Source organism: Megalobrama amblycephala, linkage group LG12 (genome assembly GCF_018812025.1).
Source record: "Megalobrama amblycephala isolate DHTTF-2021 linkage group LG12, ASM1881202v1, whole genome shotgun sequence".
NCBI lineage: Eukaryota > Metazoa > Chordata > Actinopteri > Cypriniformes > Xenocyprididae > Megalobrama > Megalobrama amblycephala.
In genome coordinates, this window is record NC_063055.1 from 18,232,615 (window position 1) to 18,257,548 (window position 24,934).

The window sequence follows — 24,934 nt, forward strand, 5'->3', positions numbered from 1 at the left end:
GGAACCTTTATTTTTAAGAGTGTAGCTCATATGTTTGAAGTTTTAATTTAATTTGAAGTTTCAGAACAAGACCAGACTCATGTACAACTAATAAAATGAATTGTGGAATAGACATCTTACTCTAGTTGATATAGTATTCTGACTAGTTCTTTGAAATAACGGCTGGTTGTTCCTTTAATATTGAACATAGAAAAGTTCCTTTTGTTAATTAAACAAGAGGACGCACAAACTGAAGGAAATGGATTAAAATTGTGAAAAAAAAATGTATGGATAAGCAAAAGCATGGAAGAAAACGTGCTGTCGTTTCATAGAATATCAGTCAATAATATGGACTTTATAATATGGTGTATTGTGAAACAGGACAGCTGAAAGACTGTGTAACTGATGTGTTGTTCAGTCTATCAGTCATAGAAGATTGGCTGTTGTGTTAAGCAGCACAACTGTTTTCAACATCCATAATAATAAGAATAAGCATATTAGAATGATTTCTGAAGGGTCCTGTGACTGAAGACTGGAGTAATGATGCTGAAAATCCAGCTTTGCCATCATATTTTGCCCTTACAGTCCCTTTTATTTATGACTGTAACAGGGCTGATTCTTGGGGACACAATTTCATAAAGTATGTCCACTAAATTTAAAATATGTAAAGTTTTTAAATGTAATAAAATAAAATGTAAAAAAAAAAAAAAATGTTGATTTAAAATAGCATATTTGCTTATACAGCAAGGAACATTTGGAAGGAAAACCATTCTGGGGATAAAAATAATTGTATTGGATTGATGTCAATGTGCTAAAAAGGCCTTTAATGACATACTGTATTTAAACCTAGTTTCAGTTATTCATTGTTAAAGTCATTGTTTACACATTTTCATGAGGAACACTTCTGTTATGGAGTTACTTTTGTGTCTTTTTATGTTATAAAACATTCTCTGAGTGCAAAACTAATTATTTCATAAATAAAAGATTGCAAACAAAAAGTCTCCTTAATGCTGTTTTAATATGCTGTAAGCAAAACACATTGCAGTGTGAGTAAATCTATTTTTCTTAGTGCAGTTTTCATCACGCGCACAGAAAATTGCTGTTCTGCTGTCTCTGTCAATTGTTTAATTATTTTCCGCAATTTACAGTATGTTTGAATAAAAAAACGACACAAAAGTAACTGCATATTTCATGGCCTGACCCTTGTGCAGCTCCAGCAGGCTTCTCTGTAAGCTCCGAGGGGATGGATTGTTCTGCATCTCTTGCCTCAGGCAGCGTCCTCAGTTTCCAACGGACCGCCATCGAGTGACTCTATTCATAGCCCCTGCCCTGTCCCAGGCAAACCATGTGGCCTCTCAGCAGTACTACACCGCACATCTGTTCAGCCGCTTGCTTCCTCCGTTATCATTTAGTCAGACTCATTTAAGATGCAGTGCTATCAGAGGAGATTATGTACACTCCCTGTGAAGGCTTCTCCCTCTTCTGTCTCTCCTCAAGCCGCTTCCTTCACGGCCATTTTCTGTACAGTAGCAATATAATCCAGCGGCCATACTTATGTAACTCCAGCGAAGTACAGACATTAATAATCCCACGCGGCCTGTGGCACGCTGGCTCTGTGACATCACCGTCAGCCACAGCGGAGCATGACTGGAGCACTGTGGGTAAACACGCTTAAGAGCAGGACATGGAGCGGTTTGCTGGAGTTCACAGAGAGCAGGGCTGCCAGTGTGTAGATTATTCGTAGATTATGGGCCATGGTATGTACGGATGTGTGGATTAAGACCTAATTGATTTGTAGATTATAGCCTGTGGATTGATTTCTGGATGTACTGTACACTAAATCTTAGGAGATGCTTTAAGTGTATTTATATCGTCTTTGGGTTTGCATGTATTGTTTGCTTAGATTATTGGGGATTATTGGATTCATAGGGAATGAAACTGTAAAATATCATCTATGCATAGATGTGTTTATAAGAATGGTTTATGTTGTGCATGCAGGGGATATGTTAATGTTCATGCTTATGTGATATGGCTCAGTGTGTGTGTGTGTGTGTGTGTGTGTGTGTGTGTGTTTGACTGCACCAGGGGTCTGTGCATGATGTCAGACGTCTGGGGGCGATTTGCATGCATGAAGTAAAAAGTGTTTGTATATGTATGTGTGCACATTTTGTGTGAGTTATGCTTGCTTTTGTGTAAGCGTGGGTAAGGAGACTGGGGGCTGTTGTACCATTTTTGTTTTTCTGTCTGTTTTGCTGCTATGTGTCATATTTAAATTGCTATTCAAATGTTTGGGGTTGGTAAGATTTCTTGATGTTTTTGATAGAAATCTTTTATGCTCACCATGGTTGAAATATTTGATTAAAATACAGTAAAAATTACTATTGTGAAAATCCTGTGCAAAGCTGAATTTTCAGCATCATTACTCCAGTCTTCAGTGTCACATGATCCTTCAAGAAACATTTCTGATTATCATCAATGTTGAAAATAGTTGTGCTGCTTTAATATTATTGTAGAAACCATGATACATGTTTTTCAGGATTCTTTGAAAGAAAAGAATACAAAGTTCATAGTAAGTTCAACATCATTTATTTGAAATATAATTTTGTATAAGATTATAAATCATAAATCTTCACTGTCACTTTTGATCAGTGTGAATAAAAGTACTCAAAAGAAAGAAAGAAAAAAAATTCTTACTGACCCCAAACCTTTGAATGGTAGTGTATCTACAAATTACTATAGAAACATTTTGAATTTGTTCACATCTTTACTGTGTTAAAGAATTAGTTCACCCAAAAATGAAAATGCTGTCATTAATTACTCACTCTCATGTCGTTCCAAACCTGTAAGACCTTCGTTCATCTTCGGAACAAAAATTAAGGTATTTTTGATAAAATCCGATGGCTCAGTGAGGCCTCCATTGTCAGCAAGATAATTAACACTTTCAGATGCCCAGAAAGTTACTAAAGACGTATTTAAAACAGTTCATGTGACTACAGTGGTTCAACCTTAATGTTATGAAGCGACGAGAATACTTTTTGTGCAGCAAAAAAACAAAATAATGACTTTATTCAACAATATCTAGTGATGGGTGATTCCAAAACACTGCTTCATGAAGCTTTACGAATTTTTGTTTCGAATCAGTGGTTCGGAGTGCGTATCAAACTGCCAAAGTCACCTGAACCATTGAAATTTCGAAACACTTATGACGTAACAAAACCTCATTTACTGAAATCACGTGACTTTGGCAGTTTGATATGCGCTCCGAACCACTGATTCAAAACAAAAGATTCGTAAAGCTTTGTAAGCTTGCTTATTCGTTACTTATTCAAAATAATTGTTCCCTGTCCCATACCATCCCTCCCTTTAATTTTAGGTTTTTTATTTTGAAGTAGTAAACATATAGGAAACATTACAGTTCAAAATAAAGTTTGAAGTCGATTTAGAACAAAATCTTAAAGATAAACAGCTTTGGTGTGAAACAACACCAGTTAATGAAAATCTTTATTCATCCATGCCACTCGGTGTCAGTATAGAGTTCAGGACAGCTGGAATAAAACAGAAATAAGAGCACCTTTAATATGCTTGAAAGCTAACAAGTTAAATAAACAAAAGAATGTAATATTAGGCACTAGTTCTGTTATTTAGCATCTATTAACATGATAACTAATAAAATTATAGCCAGATGTGGAATTTTACTCATCTCAAAATTGTTTGTTTTTATTTTATAAATTTTTATTTGTTTATTCGTTTTTTTGTTTTGTAAATCCTTTATATTTGAGACTAAGACAGAGACTTAATATTTATACTGACACACCAGGAGGATAGTGATCAAGAATGATAGTAATTTTACCTCTAGTTAGTTAAACTGATGCTGTTATAACTTTCCCTATGTGAATCTGTCCTGTAGGAGATGATGGGGGTGGAAAGGCAGTGTGAGGTGGAGGTACTAAAACAGCCCCAAAGGGAGTTACAGTGGGTCCAAAAACAGCTGTCAGTCATCTCTAACAGAACCAATGGACCAAGCAGGACCAAGGATAAGGTAAGACTTTGGGTTAATCAAAAAATGCACCACCGCATAGATTATCATTGATTGTTTGTGTCTTGGTTTGTAGATGTTGTGTGGACTAGAATATATATATATATCTCGTCACCTTGGAGCATTTTCCAAAAGCATGGTAGCTCCATTGGTGGCAGTGGTTCTACTATCGACTTGGCTTACAATTTTTTTGGGAAACACAGCCCTGGACTGTACTGTATATGTTTTTGAGATTAGCTTGGTTTAGAAATGAAATTAATATATTAATCTGCCAGCAATGTTGTAGTTTTGCTTCAACCGCATAGCTGTGGTCTAGGCATTATTGGATTAGTCTGTGCCCTGATCATGGTTTGGTTTTCTGAGGACTTGGCCTACTCCCTCCTCTACCCTTTATCACCCCTCCTTTACACCACACCCTCCATCTGTTCTTTCAGAAAAAAAAAAAAAAAAAAAAAAAAAAAAATCCCTGTCTTTCTGAAGTCACTTGAATGACCTGTTGTAAGCTCTGTGCAGTTAGGAGCACCTGTGGCATTTCTTTGAGTAACAGATCAATATTTATCATTTGACCTTATCATTTGAAGCTTAGCGAAAGATCAAATTGTACATACCATTGGGTCTTTTTGTGGCAAAGAATCCATTCAGTCAGCTCCAGTCTCTTATTTAACAAAGATAAAATCGATCCTTCACTTTAACCTACAGTGCTTATGAACAGACACGTTTTCTGCTTCAGATCTGAAGAGGATGGAAATTGCTCACTTATACTCAGGGCAAATAACATTTACTTGGCTGGAGTGTTTTAGAGATGTTAATCAGCCCTGCGATGTACTCAGGGTCTAGATGTGCCTTTTAGAGATGGGAATCAGTGCAGGTTTATATACTAGAGTGTTGCCATATTTGGCTGTGGTTATGCAATGCTAGATGTCCCATGAGACAGCAGAGGGCTCTTTTGGGAGAGACTAAGGGAGACAGGGACAGAAACAGGAGAATGACAGCCCACTTAATAATTGCTACGGTTGCCAGGCAGCAGTCTAATGAGTATCCAAACAAATCAAGCTTGTTCTTCCATCTAGTTTAAGAGATTGTAGTATTATTTCCATGTATATTTCTTTCTTGAATCTCATCGTCTTTGCTGGACACGCTGCTGTATTTATGCACGGCATTCATTTGTTTCTGTTGGCATTTTAGTAATTGTGCAATACCAGTGAGGGGCACAGAGGGCAGTCTTGTCTTATTGTTTCATTGCAAAACCTGGGGAAACCCTGAACTGTCCAAATAATCCTCCTTAATACCCTGCTGCTCCTGCATCCCTGATCTCTGATTGGCCGGGGCTGCTGGGAACGGTCCAGCCACTGCACAGTGGGAGATAAACGATTGGTCGGGCTCACTCACTGGTGGAAAGAGTAAGCGAGCACGCATGAGAACGGGAGAGAGAGGGTTCACAGGGTTTCTCACAAGGGATTCTGTTTAACAAATCCATCTTTTGCAGTCAAATCGCAGATATCTGTTAAAGCATGTAATACCCAGACATAATGTTCTACATTCTCGACCACTGATGAAGCATGTTCCTTAGATATGCAGATGTTTAGTATGAATACATTCCCGGGCATAATACATCTGCCATGTTGGAATTGTCTTCTGACCCGGATGTTCTTTGACCCATGGCCTCATGGGATAGTAAAGTGTCCACTGGTTGCACACAGAATATCTTCTGAATACTACTACTCTTCAGACACCCTTCTCATTTGTCATACTGATATATATATATATATATATATATATATATATATATATATATATATATATATATATATATATACTGCCCTCCAAAAGTTTGGAAACGCCCTAGAAAAGTGGGGTTTTGGACAATATTAACATGAATCCTTTTTAATTTGTGATAATTTTGCACTGATAAGGGACAACACAAACTACGAAAACATATTTTATTACATAAACAGTTTATACATAGAAAAAAACTTGACCACTTTTCGATTCATCAAAATATCCACCATTAGCAGCCATCTGACCTAAACTGGCTTCTAATTGGTTCATTGTATTCTAAACTTAATTGGTAATAAATTGTTGAAGCTATTAAGGTGTGCTGACCCAAACATCTTTTACAAACCTAGGCCAAGTTTAAACCAGTAACCAGGCATCACAGCTGGCAAAGGGACATGTCTGACTTTGACATGTATATATTGCCATTATTATGTAATCAAAATGAAAATTATTATTGCTGGTCTTCAATGATAATGTCAAGTTACTGTAATGCATTTGCACTAAAAAATGATAAGGGTTTATGCTGATATCATCCAAAACCACACTTTGCCAGGGGTGTTTCCCAAACTTTTGGAGGGCAGTGTATATATATTTTCTAATGTTTATCAGAATTTTGTCATTATGTAAGTGTGACATAAATATATTAACCTGATTTCCATAAGATGAATCCAATATTCCAGTTTCTTGAAATCTGAATCAGGCCACTTGCATATGCTTATTCCTATATTAATCAGATTTTGGGCGTGTGTAAAAAAATGTATTTGTGAAATCCATTTTAACTCAACTTTAATCTGCGTATGTCTCAACGAAGGTAATTCTGGGTCACACAGAAAGTGAATAGTTGAGCTATTGAAGAAACACATTTTTTGAGCATAGATGAGGTATGTTGTCATTAAAGTTACGTTGTAACCGAAGTAGCAACAGATCTTGGGTGTTGTGACGAACATCCGAGTGAAACGGATTATTGAAAAAGAAAAACCCAGTGGTTGTTGATTGGATGAAGGAGGATCTTAAATGTGAGCTTACAGTCAATTGTAAGAAAGGGGCAAGGGGTTTAAATGGACTAAATGATTGGAGAAGTCCAGCATACATCACCAGTCGTTTTTCATCAGAAGGTCGAGTTATGATATTTATGTAAACAGCTAAAAAATAAAAAAAAAATAAAAAAACACACATATACATTGATGACAATAGGATGCATTTAGAAAACAAAGTGAATTTTTATTTTCATCCTTGAATTTTCATCCTTTTCACTTTAAAGGACGTGAATGAGAACCGAAGTGTTTGAATTACTCTAAAGTATTCAGGAATGTTCTGATGTATTGACCTTAATGGGAAAATAATGTTTACGTAAATGTGGCCAGTGATGGGGGAAGGGAGTGTGTGTGAGAGAGAATTCAAAAACACCTTATTTGACCTTGTCAGCTCCAGTCATGGCCCTCCAGGGCGGATGGGTGATGCTCACCTGGAAGATAACGCAGAAAATGCAGATTCGCAGCACTGGGCATGAGAGATGTGTATTTACATGACAGAGGTCTCAAAGTGAACCAACGCACGACTGTCCTGCTGTGAGCTGCACTGGCTCTGCACTTTTGCGTGTTTCTGTGAGCGTGTGTGGTAAAGAGATATATAACAGGCCAGTGGTGTTCACATATCTTCTGCGTTGATCCAGCACACAGATACAGATGAAGAGCGCTTAAAGCGCGCGCTAAAGGCAGAGTGTATTCGTGTGCTGCGCTCTTCCAGCAGTGTGAGTGAGTGAGTGAGTGAGTGCGCGCGCGTGCGGTCTCCTCAGTACCGCCCGCTCGAGCGCTTTTCTCTTCCCGACGGTCGCTAATGAACCGTTTTAAGCCCGGATAGCACGGACAGCGGACCGGAGCCGTCAGCCGCCCCTTAATATGACACAGTTGGACGCGGCTGTCTTTACGGGAATCATCTTTTAACGGAGGAGCGGCGGAAGAGGTAGAGTCGCTGTCCATCGCTTGTTTTCGTGCACGCGCTCAGCTGATCTGAGAGCATGTTGTGTTGATAGGTGAGGTTTTGGATGGTTTGGTCAGAAATGCCTTTAAATGTGTTATAATACGGTTGTTTAGTCGGTTATATGTTTACGTTGCTGCTTTGGTTGTAAATGTCATTATGGCTCGTGCTCGTGCGGTCGTCTGCACTATAACCTCTTTATAAATACAGACGGTAGTCCGCATGCTATATTAAATGTGCTGAAAACATTATTCAGGATCTCTCTGCCAGTGAAACACATGGATGTGTGGGGTAGTTTTGTCCTAAGCCATTTTAGATTGCAGCACTGCTGAATATCTCACAGTAGCTTGTACTATTAAAGAGATAGCCCACCACTTCTGAGCTCTTCAAACTCCCTCTAGATTCCTGTCATAATCAGTCACAGTCCTTTATTTTAGTAACACTTTAACATGTTATTATTATTTAAACAACCTAAAAGTGATAGGTGAGGCCGGGGCTAGTTGTCACAGGGGTTATATCTCAGCCAAAAGTCCAATTACACAAATGTGTTTTCTCTTTTAATGTTGGTTTCAAGTTAAAAACCCTTCTTAAATGATTAATATATATATATTTTAACTCTACACTTCAAACTAAAATTCAAAATCACAAAATTTTGCTATAGCTGTTGTGTGAACAAGTGAGTACGCTAAAATATAATAACAGAGCCGACTATATAATTAAGGAGTGTTTTAATGCTATTGTACTTTATATGGTATACATTTATTCAATTTATTACTTAGAATTCATAAAATTTATCTGTGCACATCTTTTTTCCTTTTTTTTTTTTTTTAAATTCATGTGCCCTCGTAATCTTTAAATATCAAAATAACTTCCCCTCCTTCTTGCAGCGACATCTCTTCTCTTCTCTGATGACGTGTTTACTGGCGCGAGGGCGGGACAACCTGTCAATCACATGACATCACAGCAATAGCAAACCACAATGATCCAATCAAATCCTGATGGACTAAATAAAGTCCCGCCCTACATATTTTCTTGTTGCTGTTTCGCTTGGATATTTGTCACAATAGGGAAGAAAAGACTATTGCAACTTCCGTTTCATGCTGACTTTAAGTACTTCAATATAGTAATCGTTTAGTACCATGATAATTATGAAAGCACCATCATCATGCACCATGATACTGTAGGAGTACTTTTTTTTGTGAAACAGTTTTAATTGTTAGCATCATATCAGTTGATGTCAGATCGATCTGTTTTATCAGTGAATATCTGTCTTGGGGAAAGGACACATTTTATGCACAAATCAGATGTTATCCTGAATTAAATCCAATCAGAATTTTCTTTAAGCAGCCAGTTTATTAGTTATGGTTTTTCTATTACTTCTAATTGCTTTATATCAAATACATTTGGTCTAGTCTCCAAAACAATGCCATTTCAAGTCATTACAATCATCCATGTGCTTTTTAATTATTAATACAGTCTATAATAATAACATTGTGTAACGCTGGTATAATATATCTTCCTGTAGTGTGATGTGACTTTATCTGTTAGCCTACATCATTGTATGTGGAAAGTATAGATTAAAGTAAGAATATACTGCTTTAATGAAAAGATACATATAGTACAGATAGTATTGTTTTGTGGTCTTTAACCATGTAGTAAGGTAATTGCCATTAAGCAGGCGTTTTTTTTCTGTACAAATTGACATATAGTACATTAATTCGAAGAACAATAATGCACTGTGGTATTAGATTTCTTACTCAGTGGCTCAATGATGATATAGTATTGCATTCTCAGTAATTTTTTACATCTTGGATCTTGCCTTGTGGAAGTGAACCTGTAGCCTAACCTTCATGCAAACTTCAGGGCATTAGCAGTAGTATTTAAGTAAAGCTTTTATGGAATAGGCTGTCTATTATCATACAACACCTAGTATGCTGATATGTATGCTAATATTGATGCTTTTAATTTTAAATTCCAGTGTTTATGATTTAGTTTGTATTAGAAAGATGAATATGGTATAATGCTGTGCTGTGGTAAGGCACTTTGACTCAATGACGTGAAATGTGTTCTCTCAGAGCTCATAGAATATTAAGAAGAATATAACACCCTTCACACACACCCTCAGCTTCAACTTTCCCAGCATTCTCTGTCTACAAACCCCCACCTTTTTTTTTGTCAGTCATGTTATTAGTAAAAATTAGTTCAGTCCATTTGATTTGAGCATTGCACATAGAAGCTTTTTTTGCAGGTGAAATATGTGATTTTGTGCGCCACTAATGATGCATATTTTAAACAGCAATTTAAGTGTCCTTTTGAAGGCCAATTACACACTTTTTATGTCTCTTTCACAATTGTTTGCAAGAAACATATTTTAACTATTGCAAAATTTAATTATATTACAGCGGATGTTTTACTAATGCTCAAAAATGCAAAATGGACTTAAATTTATCCTTGTCTGCTGTCTTTTACGTCACAGCTCAGGACTAGAGAAGGGTCTGGGACTGCACATTCTCATCAGCCATTCAGCTAACAGTAGCATTCTCCAGGTACTATAGAGTGTACAACAGTCGGGTTCTGGAAATAAAAATCCCATTTATATTCTACATAGGGGAATAGATTTTTAACGATAACTTATAAACCTTTAAAGACAGACCTACTGTGAGCTATGAGGTTATTATTCATTGGTATATGCTTTTGTTGAAGCCATCAGCCCACATTGTTTCAACTTATTTGTAATTGTGTTTAACAGTGTAATTCCTTGCGGGGGAAAAAAAACTACATTACCCATGATTCTGTAAAGAACTCTCCAGCCATTGAATCAAAACAAACAAATTGCACCAAACAAACTCTATAGCACCTGTCCACTTCCATGAAGCACTGCAACACTCTCAAACGCTCTCAAATATTTGTATCTATGTATGTATATTTTGCAATAAACCTAAAATATATTGATTCGGTATATTTTTAATCAACATGTTCAAATCAATAGTTTTATATTTTTCCATCGTTTTTTATCCGTTTGTCATTTGCAATGCTTTGTCTTTTTGTCGAAATGACAAATACTTGAAATCATCAAAGTTTGTAATGTTGTGATCTGTCTGTTTTGGTTCATGTTATCACAGAGCCCCGCCCATGATTAGTGGAAGAAAAATTGGATATTGTGGCCACAAATTAAGAATTTACTCGCATGATGTATTAATTTGTAACCATGTTTTATTAAAGGTACACTATGTAACTTTTGGCCCTCTAGCAGTTAAAAAACAAAACTGCTTGTATTTTGCGGAAGAATATTGTTTTGGTTTTGCTTCGGCACTGCATGACTCTGCGGATGAATATGGTTATCCTACTCCTCATAAAACATTGTTATAGCCAGTTTAGATTGAAAGGATCTCAAGCTGACTACCTCAAGACATTACTGTAGCTATACTCATTAATTAATAGACAGGGTACTTCCTTGAAAATATATTCCAGCACAGCGCTACAACAACCATAATGAAATGACCCTTCACAATAGTATATTGTAAATAATGAATTTACAATAATAAATAATGCTTTACAATGAACTCTGTTAGAGAGCTACATATGGCAATTTATCTGTTATTTCCCTCAGTTCTCACCATCTCTGAAAAAAGCCAAGCCAGTCTTGATTCTCATTTTATTACAAGCTCTGTCACGTTCCCTTTTTGCATGCAGAAGCTCCTCTGTTCTGCATTTTTTTAAAACAAGTGGTTCGAGTGGTAAAACCCCAGAGGTTCGAGATTTAGTGTGCTTCATGTCAACCTTTCTCGCTCGTTGTGACAACTAACCTATGCCACTCACACATAGGGCTGCATGATTTATTGCGATTAAATCACACGCGATTTGGCAAAGGTTGCGATTATTTTATGCACAGCTTTGTCAGAGCTGTACGGCTCTGTGATCAGTAGTAAATGCTTCTCCATCTGAAAGCCTGCGTGTACTCTCACGGAGAAACTGCAAATATGCCCTGCCGCAGAAGATAATGCGTCATATCGCTGTAGCTGAATAAACAGAAGATTTAAATGCTTTGATTGATTAAACATGACTAATAACACACAACTCAGCCAAACAGCTGATTATAGCTGTACAGGGTGGTTTTATATCTTACCTCCACAAATATATCTAGTAATAAAGGTAATTTACCTAGTGCACCATTAATTAATTTCCATTAATGTACTAATTTAATTTCCTCCCTTTAATTTAGGTAAACCATAGACACAATATCTTGCTTTTTCCCTGTATGTCATACATGGGATTCTGTAGCTTATAATGCCTTAAAAAGGACATTTTCAAAGTCCCTATGGGAAAAATTAATGGGAAAAAAGTACTTCCGCAACCTCTTAAAAAGTAGACGGGCACTGTTGCACTCTATTATAGACCTTTTTGGTCCTTTTAATAGTAGTTAGTGTATGAAGGAGATAGGATGAATGGTTTGAATATTAAGTCACATAAACTGTGCTCCTGATGCTTCAAATGCTTTTTGTACTAATTAGGTTCTGGATCTATCACAGTTTATTCAGGTTTCATGAAGCAGACGGTGTGTGAGAAAAATGGTTTTAAATACCATCAGATTAATTGTTACAATAGCAGAACAAGAGCCTTGTACAAGACTAAAGAACCTTAAACCTCAACTCAAAGAACCATTTCAGCATGAAAAGGCTTCATTAGGTAGATATGATTTTAAATTGAACTAATAATATCATTAAAGAACCTCAATTTTTTAGACTGTGCTGTAATATCTGGATCTGGTGATGCTTAGTGCCCTGCTGGCAGTACAGGGCACGTGTCTTTCTCTCTCTTTCTCTCTCTCTGCCTCATTCCCTCCATCCCTGCCTTACTTATATGAACAGCGGCAGTCATGTCCAGATTACATAACTGGCATCCCCCTCCCTTGTTCGTGCGGTCCAGTAGATGGAAATGCTCAGCGGGGATCTCATTATGGTGTTCTTCGCCAGGGGTTAAAGTGCATTATGATCATACATGTCCTTTCTGGGACTGTATGCCCATCATATGAATCTCATCAGGCAGGTGCTTGTCACTACGTATCCATCGTTCTTTCGCTCTGCATGAAATGCTGTGTTTTTGGGATTATATTAGATTCTTCTACAGCGAAGAGGATTTAGATTTACTAGTGTCCACTCTGTATGTGTGCTGAGCTGTGATATTTGTGACAGACAGCAGTCAGTTTGCAGTTGCTGGGGAAATGGACATGCTTTTGAATTATGAAGTATGTGTGTGCATGTGAGTGGAGGACAAGGTAAAAGGAAGAAAGCACAGAGAGAAAGAAAGATGGAGAACCAGAGAGGAAGAGAAAGAAGGTGGAGCGAAGGAGAGCGTGTTAACCAAGAGAAGACAGATGCCAGTCAGTGGCTGGTGTTTGCATACAAATGAATTTCGAATATAATAGAGGAGGCTATATTTATGTGTACGGACAGATGTTTTAGTGTGTAGGTGTGTTTGTGTGTTCATACTTAAAGTAGTTTATCCGAAAATGAAATGAAAATGACACTTCATGTTGTTCCAAACATCTAAAGAGAAATTTTGAATAATGTGCTAGTCACTCTTTTTAATGCAAATACAATGAATGAGGACTAAAGGCCCGTTCACACAAAGAACGATAATTATAAAGATAAGTGTAAGTATAAAGATAATCTTTCTGTTTATTGTAAGTGCACACATCAGTTATGTCTTCTGTTGCTTTAAATGCTCAAGCTCTTTAGAGGGTCGATTCCAATGAAATCTTTCCTTCAGGGTCGTTTCCTCTGAGGAGGCAAGGGAGGCAGTGCCATATTAAAAATAATCCATATTACAAAAATAAAACAATGCAAATATTACAAAATGTGACATTAAAAAGAGTATAAATCAATTATTTGTGCTGTTTTTTGCAATTTGTTCTTATTTTATTACTGACTTTTTATTTATTTATTTATTTTTAAATAATTTGCGTTAAAGAAAAGTAGATTCTTGTCTATGCTGTCAATTATAATTCTTAGAAAGAAAATTGCAATCTGCAAAAATCGGTATTGGCAGGTCACACTAACAAAAAATCGGAAATCTGAATTGGCCAAGAAAATTACAATCAATGCATCCCTAGTAAAAATACAAAATAGAACTGTATTTGTCTTCTTTTTTTCTATTTTGATGTAATGTAAAGTAATATTTATTTAACCAGGATGTGTGGCAACTTTAAAGGGTTAGTTCACCCAAAAATGAAAATTCAGTGATCAATTACTCACCCTCATGTCGTTCTACACCTGTAAGACCTTCATTCATCTTCAGAACACAAATTAAGATATTTTTCATAAATTCGATGGCTCAGTGAGGCGTCCATTGACAGCAAGACAATTAACACTTTCAGTGCCTAGAAAGCTACTAAAAACATATTTAAAACAGTTTATGTGACTACAGTGGTTCAACCTTAATGTTATGCAGCGATTAGAATACATTTTTTGCACCAAAAAAACAAAATAAGGACTTTATTCAACAATATCTAGTGATGGGCACTTTCAAAACACTGCTTCGTAAAGATTCGAAGATTACGAATCTTTTGTTTCGAACTTTGTTTGTGACTTTGGCAGTTACACGCTCCGAACTACTGATTTGAAACAAAAGATTCGTAAAGCTTCGAAGCTTCATGAAGCAGTGTTTTGAAATTGCCCATCACTAGATATTGTTGAATAAAGTCGTTATTTTATTATTATTATTTTTTTTTTTTGAACAAAGGTCTTGCAGGTGTGAAACGACATGAGGTTGAGTAATTAATGACAGAATTTTCATTTTTGGCTGAACTAACCCTTTAAGTGTAACTGGAACATGAATTTACATTTGATTTATTTTAAAAAAAAACATTTTGATTATTAAAACGTTACAGTTAGCGTTATAGTTATCATATCACCAAACCTTAACACTTTTAAAATCGCTGTGAAATGGAAATATCAACAGATCTTTTCTTCATTATTGTGACGTACACTGTTTTCTCCCAGATGTGTTTCTTTTAAATACTCATTTAGCTCTGCCTTCCCAAGGGCTTCCATAATGAGTTTATGTACCATATTCGTCTTGTGTACATGTGGGAACACCCTAAGCCAGAGTGTCCAAGGAGCTCCTATATCACGTAACACTCCACAATGTAACCTGATGTTCATGATAGTGTAATAAATCGAGCCTGGACCCAGTATTCCCATAGAGGAGTCGGGATCTTGCTGTAATTTCCAGCTGTTTAATTGGCTTTAATTGGGACAAATAAAACACACCAGCTCAGGCCAGCATTACTAAGAGATAACCTTGACATTCTATTTAGCCCTGCTGTCTCTCAGTCCTGGGAATTCAGCCCAGCTATTCAGCTTGCTTCGTATCTGAAGGTTGGAATAGGTACTCTTCGCTTCCAGCATCACCAATCTGGACTGTCATCAATCCAAGCAGATAGATTTAATATAAAAAATACAGATTATATCCAGGTTCTCCTATGAGAGTCACGATTCACTTCTGATTTTTAATTATACAAACACAACACAGAGCCAGTGATGTTCTACAGGGGTCTTCAACAGAGGATCTGCACCACTATCCTATTATTATTTTGGGTATTAATATTCACTTTTGTGACAAAATGAAAATCAAGGCTAAAGATAAATGTTTAATTGTCCTTCTCACTTTAATATGTACAGTTGTGGCCAGAATTATTAGACCCCTTCCTAAATATGATCAGAGATGACTCTAAAAATAAATCTGCATTGTTTATCCTTTTGATCTTTAATTCATAAAATTAGCAAAAATCTAACCTTTCATTGAAGGAAAAGAATTGAAAGTGGGGGGAAAATAACATTAAGAAATAAATGTTTTTCTCCAAAACACGTTGCCCACAATTATAAGCACCCCTAGAATTTTTTATGAGTAAAATATCTCTGAAGTATATTCCCATTCATATTTAAATTTTTTTAGCTCACCGGGGTGATCATGAACATGAAATTGTCCAGCCATGACTTCCTGTTCCACAGGAATATAAACATGAGGAAACACAAAGGCCAAATTCCCTTAATCATTCATCACAATGAATAAAACCAAAGAATATAGTTATGATGTGTAGCAAATGATTGTCGAGCTTCACAAAATAGAAAGTGGCTGTAAGAAAATAGCTGAAGCATTGAAAATCCCCATTTCCACTATCAGGGCAATAATTGAGAATTTCCAATCAACTAAAGATGTTACAAATCTGCCTGGAAGAGGACGCGTGTCTAAATCATCCTAATGCGCAGTGAGGAGGAATGTTTAAGGGGCCAAAGACTCTCCAAGGATCACAGCTGGAGAATTGCAGAGATTAGTTGAGTCTTGAATCTCAGAAAGCCTAAAAAAAATTATCAAAAGCACCTACATCCCCACAAGTTGTTCGGGAGGGTTTCAAGAAAAATCCTCTGCTCTCATCCAGAAACAATCTCCAACATATTCAGTTGTCAGACATGACTGGATCTTCAAACGGACGAGCTTCTATGGTCAGATGAAACTAAAAAAATAGCTTTTTGGCAGCAAACCCACCAGATGGGTTTGGTGAACACATGGATAAAAAGTGCTCCATGTCCACGGTTAAATATACTGCTGGATCTTTAATGTTGTGGGCCTATTTTTGTGCTGGAGGTCCTGGACAACTTGTTCAGATATATCGTATCATGGATTCTATCAAATACCAACAGATAAAAAATCAAAACCTGACCGCTTCTGCTAGAAATCTTATAATGGGCTGTGGTTGGATCATCCGTCGGGACAATGATCCAAAACAAACATCAAAACCAGCACAAAAATGTGTCACTGAGCACAAAATGAAGCTTCTGCCATGGCCATCCCAGTCCCCTGACCTGAACCCTAAAGAAAATGAGTGGAGTGAACTGAAGAGAAGAAGCACCATCATGGAGCTGGAATCTGAAGGATCTGGAGAGATTCTGTATGGAGGAATGGTCTCTGATCTCTTGTCAGGTGTTCTCCAAACTCATCAGGCGTTATAGAAGAAGACTCCGAGCTGTTCTCTTGGCAAAAGGAGGTTGCAAAAAGTATTGAATAAAAGGGTGCTAATAATTGTGGGCAACGTGTTTTGGAGAAAAACATTTATTTCATAATGTTATTTCCCCCCCACTTTCTATTCTTTTCCTTCAATGAAAGGTTAGATTTTTGCTAATTTTATGAATTAAAGATCAAAAGGATAAACAATGCAGATTTATTTTTAGAGTCATCTTTGATCATATTTATGAAGGCGTCTAATAATTCTGGCCACAACTGTCAGTAAAATTAAAGTGCACAATACAAAATTATAACTATGACCATTCTATAATAAAGCAATAAGCCCCAAGAAGCTAAGGGGTGTTGTTAGGCATGATGATGATTAGGAGTGGAAAAATATGTATCAATGCAACTTTCATGGAGTAAAATCATTAAAATGCCTTCCTTCTGCTGGAAAAAATAGTCAGTACACTGTAAAAAATGACCGTGATTTTAACAGTAAAAGACTGTAAAAATGCTGTGGTGAAAAACTGTCAATTGGTTTACATAAAGTTTCCGTACTATATACGATGAATAACTGTAATAGATCTAACGGTACATTTAATGTAATTTTACAGTAAAATACCGTTAAATTCACAGTTTTTGGAAGTGTAAAATAACAATTCATTGTAAAATTTACAGGGAAAAAGCGTAAATTGACATTCCCACAATTCCCTGTGTGACACTTCACATTTTATATATTTTCAGTGAAATAACTGTTTCTTCTTAGTTTTTCTCATTTTTTTCTAATCAGTTATGTACATTAGGGTTTTATGTTACATCTAATGTTGTTAAATTAATGTTTATTGCATTTTTAAAATTTCATGCATGTTACCATGATGGTGTTTAGTGTGTGTGTGAATGACACTGTGTGCACCTTCTATATATTAGTGTTGTCCTTCACAGCTTGTGGAAAATCTGCTTGTGATTAGGGCTGGACGATTATGGCCTAAAATCAAAACCTCGATTAATTGAACATTTTACCTCGATTACAATTAATGAACGATTATTTTATTTCTGATTTTTTTTTTTTTTTTTTACCCTCATAGTTCACTGACAGGTTACTGTAAATAGCCTATGATTGACTATTAAGGTGGGATATTTTTTTTCCTGTTGAAAGAGTGATCTGACATCATAGCTCACTATCAGCAGTTATTTTATCTATGGTTTGTAACATTTCTTACAGGTTTCTGCTCGTTGTAAATCAGATAAAGATAAATTAGCACAGTACCAGTAGTGATTGCGTGTGTGAATTAGTCATACCGTCTCTCTATTAATTGTGAAGCTGTGGGTTGTAAATAGTTCCTTCAAAAGTAGAAAAAATAGATGCTATAGTGATAAATAACAGGACAGCGCTGACAACAAGTTTCTGCGTTCCTCTGTGTGCGCGCGATCTTCACGTTTTGCGCAGCTGTTTGTATGAGTGTTCGTGCTACACGCAGCTGCGCGAGCGCGGCATAGATATATGTATATATCTATGCGAGCGCGGTAGCTCGATTTAATAATACACATCCGATCGTCTAATCGCTTGAATGTCCAAACCATAAAACAAATACAACTGACAAAGTTTAGTCAAGACGCAAGGCTCACCGCTCGTGCGCCATCACTATGTGTTGAACCGGCGTTCACCTCCGTGTTTTGCTTTTATGCCACTGACTGCACTGGGCGGAGTCACGTGGCTACACACGCAGTTATGTTTTTAAGGGGGAAGTATTAACAGGATAAAAAAACCGAAATAACCGACATGGGAAAATTACGTCGGTTAGAAGGTTCTGAATTTCGATTTCGATTACTTTTCGATTAATCGTCCAGCCCTACTTGTGATGAACTTTGATTCATCATGTGACTCTTATCACCACTGTGTTTGGTGACTGTCAGTGTATTATAAAGGTACAAAACAGATATTAGTACTTCATTAGGTTGGTAAATTAACATTATATCAGTTAATGAAATACGTTATTTTACTGTAAATTTAACAGATTTTTTTTTACATTGCTACTGTATTTTTTACGGTAAAGTTCTGGCAACCACAGCTGCCGTTTTTTTACCGTAAATTTTACTGGGATTTTTTTTACAGTGTATTCAGTGGCGCAGCGATACTTACAGTATATAATGCGGTCAGCTGTACGTTTTCGGGAACAAGGGTCGGAACTAGCTATCCGTTTTATAATGATTATTTTAATGGATTTGATAGTATAATACTACTGTTTATGAATGCTATTAAAGACCGGGCTTAAATTCAAGTATTTTACTTGCTTTAAAAATTCCATCCATTTGCACTACACAGTTTTAACATAAACTAATAAACTTAATGTGACGTATATTTGTCAATTCTAGTTCTGTCTGCACATCCACCGATGTACACACGTTGTATTTTTTAAGCTTACATTACTGAAAGCTGTCCTGTTTGCTATTTTATTATTCTAAATGGCTTTACAGTGGACGGCTGCTTATTCTGGCCAAGAACCACCATCTTAGACAGAACAAGGCCATCTGACCAACCTGTAAAGCATCCAATCACAGTTTTTATACAACATTTAGTGCCGGGTATTCTGAGGAAAAAAAAAAAAAAAGACTTTCGGTAATAATTGTGTGCCATATAATGATGTAGCCATCTCTGCAAACAGTTGTACACAATAATACCAGAGAAATGAGCAGATAATGTGAACTGACTATCAGAATCTCAGTAAACATAGAAGAATATGTTCTTCACATGAATATCTTGTGATTTTTTTATGCTGCTAAACTCAAACTTGTAAAGGATAGTTCTTTATCAGAAATGCTCATTGTATCAGCCCGGTACATTGTAAATGTAACTTTATTAGCTTTCTAATAACTTCCTCCAGGCATTATAGATCTTCTTGCACTTGAAAAGGGGTTCAAGGCGTTTCTATATGAACCCTAGGGCTCATGACTCCGTTTTAAAGAACCCTTTATGCCAAAATGTTTCTATATACTGTAGTATCATTACATGTCTGAAATGATTGCTTAACACTTCCATGTTTTATGGGTTATTTAAATTTAGCAACACAACAAGTCATCCAGCTTTTATTCTAATATCGATCTAGCCAACAGCAATGTGGAGACAAAACGAGCAAGAGGGAGATTTGAAAAGAAAGAAAAATGCAGAAAGAGAAATGATGAGACAATACAAAAGAGCTCAAAAGAATATCACTGGAATGAAGTTTTATGACTGGGCAAGCGCTTTAGGACCTGTGTTAATATTAGAAAAGCTTTCCAGCGCTGAAGAAAGCTAAGCGGGAAGGCCTGAAAACAGACGCGGAGGCTGCTTTGAACCCGCTTTTCATATGATTAAAACTGGGTTTCAGGGTCCCCGCGGATCCTTAAAAAGTCTTAAAAAGTCTTAAATACAAATTTCGGTTTTTAAGGCCTAAACAAGTCTTAAATTGTATGGAATGTTTTGAATTTTCACAAGGGAGGTATTACATTCCTTATGGGACCGAGCGAGTGAAATGTCTCCGTCCGGTTTCGTGTATTTTTTAGACGCAATTTTATAACTGACCAGCGTACCTTGGGGTCTTAAATATTTTTCGTTGCATTACCGCAAAACTTTCTATAGTCTGACAGACCCAATGACTGACTGATCATTGGACAGAAGATTTTTTTTTTCTCGCGGTAAGTTAGTTATTGCGTTGCGTCATCAGAGAGAATTGAGGTAGCAGGCAGCCTTATTAGGTAAGCGCAAATGTAATGATTTATGGCTCGAGAAAGATGAATTCTCTTGGTGGTTAAGGCCGGTGCCGGTAAATGTCTACGAGGCAAACTGCGCTGTTTGTAGAAAATGTTTTAAACTGGTACAATGGGCATTAAAGCGGTACGCACACGCCGAGCATCTGAATGCTTCTTTTGCGGTAATGTGACGGAATATATACGGAATTCCGTTTTTTCAGGTCTAAAATCATGACGCATATGAATCAGGCAGGTCAGTAAGATGTTTTATATGTTTTATGTATGTTATGTTTTATGTTTTATAATAGCCTACGTCAACGACGGAATGGTCCAACGCCGCGCGGCGCCATCTGCAGGACAAAGGTCAGCAAAGATGTAGGAATGTCTGATCAGAGCTGTACACGGATACACATTTTTAAATCAGTCTGCTGTGGCAAAGCTACTGCAAGTGATTTTCGATGCTGGAAATCCATATATCCTTTGCTGAAACAAGCTTGTCATGGAGAGCGCGGCTCATGGTTGCTTAGTAACGGCAGACGCTACCGCAGCGCCCGAGCGCTTTGGAAAGGAGAAAGCGGTGCCGACGCGTTTTCTATGCGTTTTTAGACGCAACATATGAACGGTCCCTAAAAGAGTTCAAATGGGTCAACGCACCAAATGCGAGTAGAATCAGCGCTGAAACGTGTTACTCGTTTGGTAACTTTTTTATGAATGGTGGTGGGAATTTAATATATAATTTGTGGTGGGAATTTAATATATAATTTGCAACGGCTGTGATGTAATTATATAAATAATAGTCTGACGCGCTGCATGTTTGCTGTAACAGTGGTGTGTTTTCATTTTCGATTCACTGTAAATGCTACTTTGTCTGTGAGGCTTAAATTTGGATTTGGGAACGCATCATTCGTCATTAGAATTGTTTATAATACTGTTGTTTACAAAGAGAAGTTTCAGTGTCACATGATTCTTCAGAAATGTTGATTTGCTGCTCAAGAAACATTCACTATTTATATTATCAGTGTTAAAATGCAGTTTTTGCTGCTTAATTTTTGTGGAAATCCAATTTAAACATTTGTGGTAGGATTTAAAAAATAGAAAAATTTATACTTTAATTCGTCATACTTTAAAGTGATAAAGTGAGTGAAGAGTGAAGACATTAAAAATGTTACAGAATATTTCTATTTAATAAATGCTTTAATAAATAATATATTTGACAAATACATGAAATAATTTCAAATAAATGCTGTTCATTGAACTTTCTATTTTTCAAAGAAAACTAACAAATATCACCATTTCCACAAAAAGCACAACTGTTTTCAAAATTGATAATAATTAGAAATGTTTCTTGAGCATCAAATCAAATTGTAATGATTTCTGGAGGATCATGTGACACTGAAGACTGGAGTAATGATGCTAAAAATGATCACAGGAATAAATTACATTTTATAAAATATTTTTTTATAAAATATAGAAAACTTTTTTATTTGTAAGAATATTTCACAATGTTGCTGTTTGTACTGTATTTGTGATCAAATAAATGTGGCCCTGGTGAGCAGAAGGGACTTTTTGATTTTAAAATTTTTGATTTTAAAATCAATAATTGTTTCCAAACTTTTCACAGGTACTTTAATAATAACAATTCTATTAATACATTTAATATATTATATTATATTAATTATTGTCATGATTATTAAATGCTGCTTTTTAATTTTACAGAACAATAATATGCATTATTACAATATATGGCATATCTTTTAATGTGATATATATTATTTTAAAAAAAGGTGCTGTGGCGTGGCGTGGGTGCAGGGTCAGACTTTCCTGCTTTTTTTTTTTTATCTCTAGCTGATCACATGCCTGATTGTGTGTGTGTGTTTCCATTGCAGGTTTGGTCTTAAATTTCATGTAAGGTGGTATTAAAAAGGTCTTAAAAAATCGTGTTATTGATTGTCTGGAGCTGCTGTGCTGTTGGCGACTAACAACGAACTCTTGTTTGTATTTACTCTTGTGTACTGTACGTTCATTTTTTGTGCTTCCTTGTTGTTCGTTCATCAACTGCGCTTTTTTCGTGAAGCATTTTGTTGCACGTCAGATGTGATACACAGACTTACACTCCCATATTGCATGTGTAACAGTGGCCAGATAGTGAGAGTTGTGCAGGTAAACCACTGCGCACTGATGACTGCTAGAGAATGTTGTGTTTAGCGTCATTGTTAGTGCACTCGCCTTGCATGCCAGCAGCGATCGGACCGGGGTTTAAGACTGACTCAGAGCAGGGCGGTTAGGATTGGAGAGTGACTTTTGGAGGCGGAGCAATGAAGAGAGGGGTGGGTTTGTTTGGGTTGATTTCAAATATCAACAATGTCCAATAGCATTGTTGAAAAAATGGATACCCCACCTTTAATAGTAAAATAAACATAAACAACAAAGCGAAAGAGAGTCAGCGGCTGACTGCAGCATGTGAGCATAATAAAAACAGCAACGTAAAATGTCCCACATCTTTCAGCACTGCCCTGCTTCATACCACAGTAACGTTAATAAAACGGTAATGTCTTGCTCACCCACTCTCTTTTTTCCCCTATCATTAATGAATGTATCTGCCTCCTACTGCTGATGCTGCTACAAGCGTGTTGTGCTCTGTCCAATCCACTTTCAACTGTGTTTTTTAGAAATGGCTTACTGCACCTTTAAGATGATCACTATCGCTTGCTGTATTTGTGTGCAGTATGAACGGCAAAGTCTTGAATTGGGACAGGTCCTCATTTAACACTAGTCTGGGACCTGAGAAGCAGTGCCAGTTGCAATCACTTTTTTTTTTGCTTGTGATTAGACGAACACAAGCTAGTTTTAAGGCTTCATGCGAGACAAGATTTAGCTCTCCGTGTGATTGCTTGTGACCTGAGCATATGAGAGCAGAGGACCTGTTGATCCAATCATGTGGGGATTCACACTAATATGAAGTAACACCTTTCAGTAAAGCTGAGCTTGGGAGGCCGCCTCTGTTTCTCAGTGACAGCCAAAGCTTCAAAGCTCGCCTTGTAATCATCCAAAAACACCCACCCCATGCGATTGCGGCGGACATCTGGTGTCACATCCGGTGACTTTTTAGACACAGACGGCTTGTTTGTGTTCATTGTCTTCATAAGCCGGAACATTTATTTGTTTATTGTCATGTTTGTTAGAAATGTATGCGTTTACGTGATTTTATGCTTAAGTAAATGCTTCATCAAAAGTAATTGCTGCATCAAAGCATATAGCTAATTTGTATTTATTAGACTTCTGTAATTGAATACAGAACACCCACAAGGGAAACTGAAAATGGCATTAGGCATTATTAAGGGTTTTAAATGAAGTAGAATTACACATGCAGAGAGTAAGGGACAGCCTACAGCATGTCATACATTGTTTTTTTTTATCATTTTATTTTTTCCCTGAGGTCCATTCGTAATGTTATTTTAACACTCTGAGGTCTGAAAACGCGCCGGTGCGTTTTGCAGGTTTTTTTTCACATTGCAGCAAAACAGACTTAAAATACTCCGTCATTTTTTGTCATAGAGACATAAGTAATATATCAATTGAAACTATAGAATATCTTCTTTTATTTGTATACACTCAGAGTAAAAACACAATGTTGTGCTTTTTGTAAAATAAAGAAAACTAACATGATGCGTGATTTCTCCTCTCCCTCTGAACGAAGTCCAATCTGATAGTTCTCAGAAAATGAACTGTAACTTAGTGAATACTAATCACAGAAAAATTAAACTTATGTCTAAAAAAACGTTAAGATGTCAGGTTTTAAATCATGTAAGTCAAATCGAAAACAAACCTTCTGTGTTTATGTAATCTGTATGAAAAGAGAGCCATGTCAGAAGTCCGTGATTCAGCTCATTATCTGCTAATGCGGCCACGCCCACAGAGCCAGCGCTATTCAGACGCAAATTCAGAGGCAATACATGCATTCATCGTCTCAATCGTGTATTTATTGTCTTGAAAAGTGTTTATCTGGATGTAAAAGTCATGGTTAGGGAGCTCTAGAAGACATGCAGTTAGTTCCTGTTTTCTTTTCTTCTATAGATGAATTTTAGATGAGTTTTTGTTTCTTAAGCACCCTCCGGCTGCAGTATGAATTGGAAACTCCATTCATGGAATAGCCTCTTCTTCTTTTAGATGAATTTGTGGACTAAAATGCACAGAGAGCGCCCTCCGACTTCAAGGATGAATTGAAAACACCAGCGCTCATAGTAATGACAATGAATATTAAATAAATAAGAAAATTATTAACCCTCTGGAGTCTGAGGCTGATTTGGGGCCTGGAGAAGTTTTGACATGCCCTGACATTTGTGCTTTTTTCAGTTGTTCATAAACATATTAATGACAAAGGTGTCATTACTCTGTATTCAGCACAAACTAGGCTACCATAATATGTGAGGAACA

The 24,934-nt window shown here is 36.6% G+C and overlaps 1 protein-coding gene and 1 long non-coding RNA gene across 32 annotated transcripts in view; both read left to right on the forward strand.

Annotated features, from left to right (window-relative positions):
• Positions 1-886: 886 nt before the first annotated feature.
• The window catches only part of rimbp2b (RIMS binding protein 2b), a 187,755-nt gene continuing 163,707 nt past the window's right edge, over positions 887-24,934 (forward strand). For 5 of the 31 annotated variants that reach the window (XR_007187404.1, XR_007187405.1, XR_007187407.1 and 2 more), the window contains exons 1-2: positions 888-1,736; positions 3,887-4,018. Coding sequence is in view for 26 of the 31 variants with exons in the window: in XM_048209376.1 (XP_048065333.1) it covers positions 1,734-1,736; positions 3,887-4,018 (135 nt within the window). In the remaining 5 variants the exon portion in view is untranslated. Of the gene's footprint in view, positions 1,737-3,886; positions 4,019-20,815; positions 20,864-24,934 lie in introns of those variants that run through there. The other 26 variants (XR_007187406.1, XM_048209372.1, XM_048209373.1 and 23 more) reach the window with 15 other exon arrangements.
• On the forward strand, positions 7,017-10,720 carry LOC125279564. Its single transcript, XR_007187408.1, has 2 exons — positions 7,017-7,753; positions 8,656-10,720. It is a non-coding gene; the product is annotated as an uncharacterized LOC125279564 (long non-coding RNA).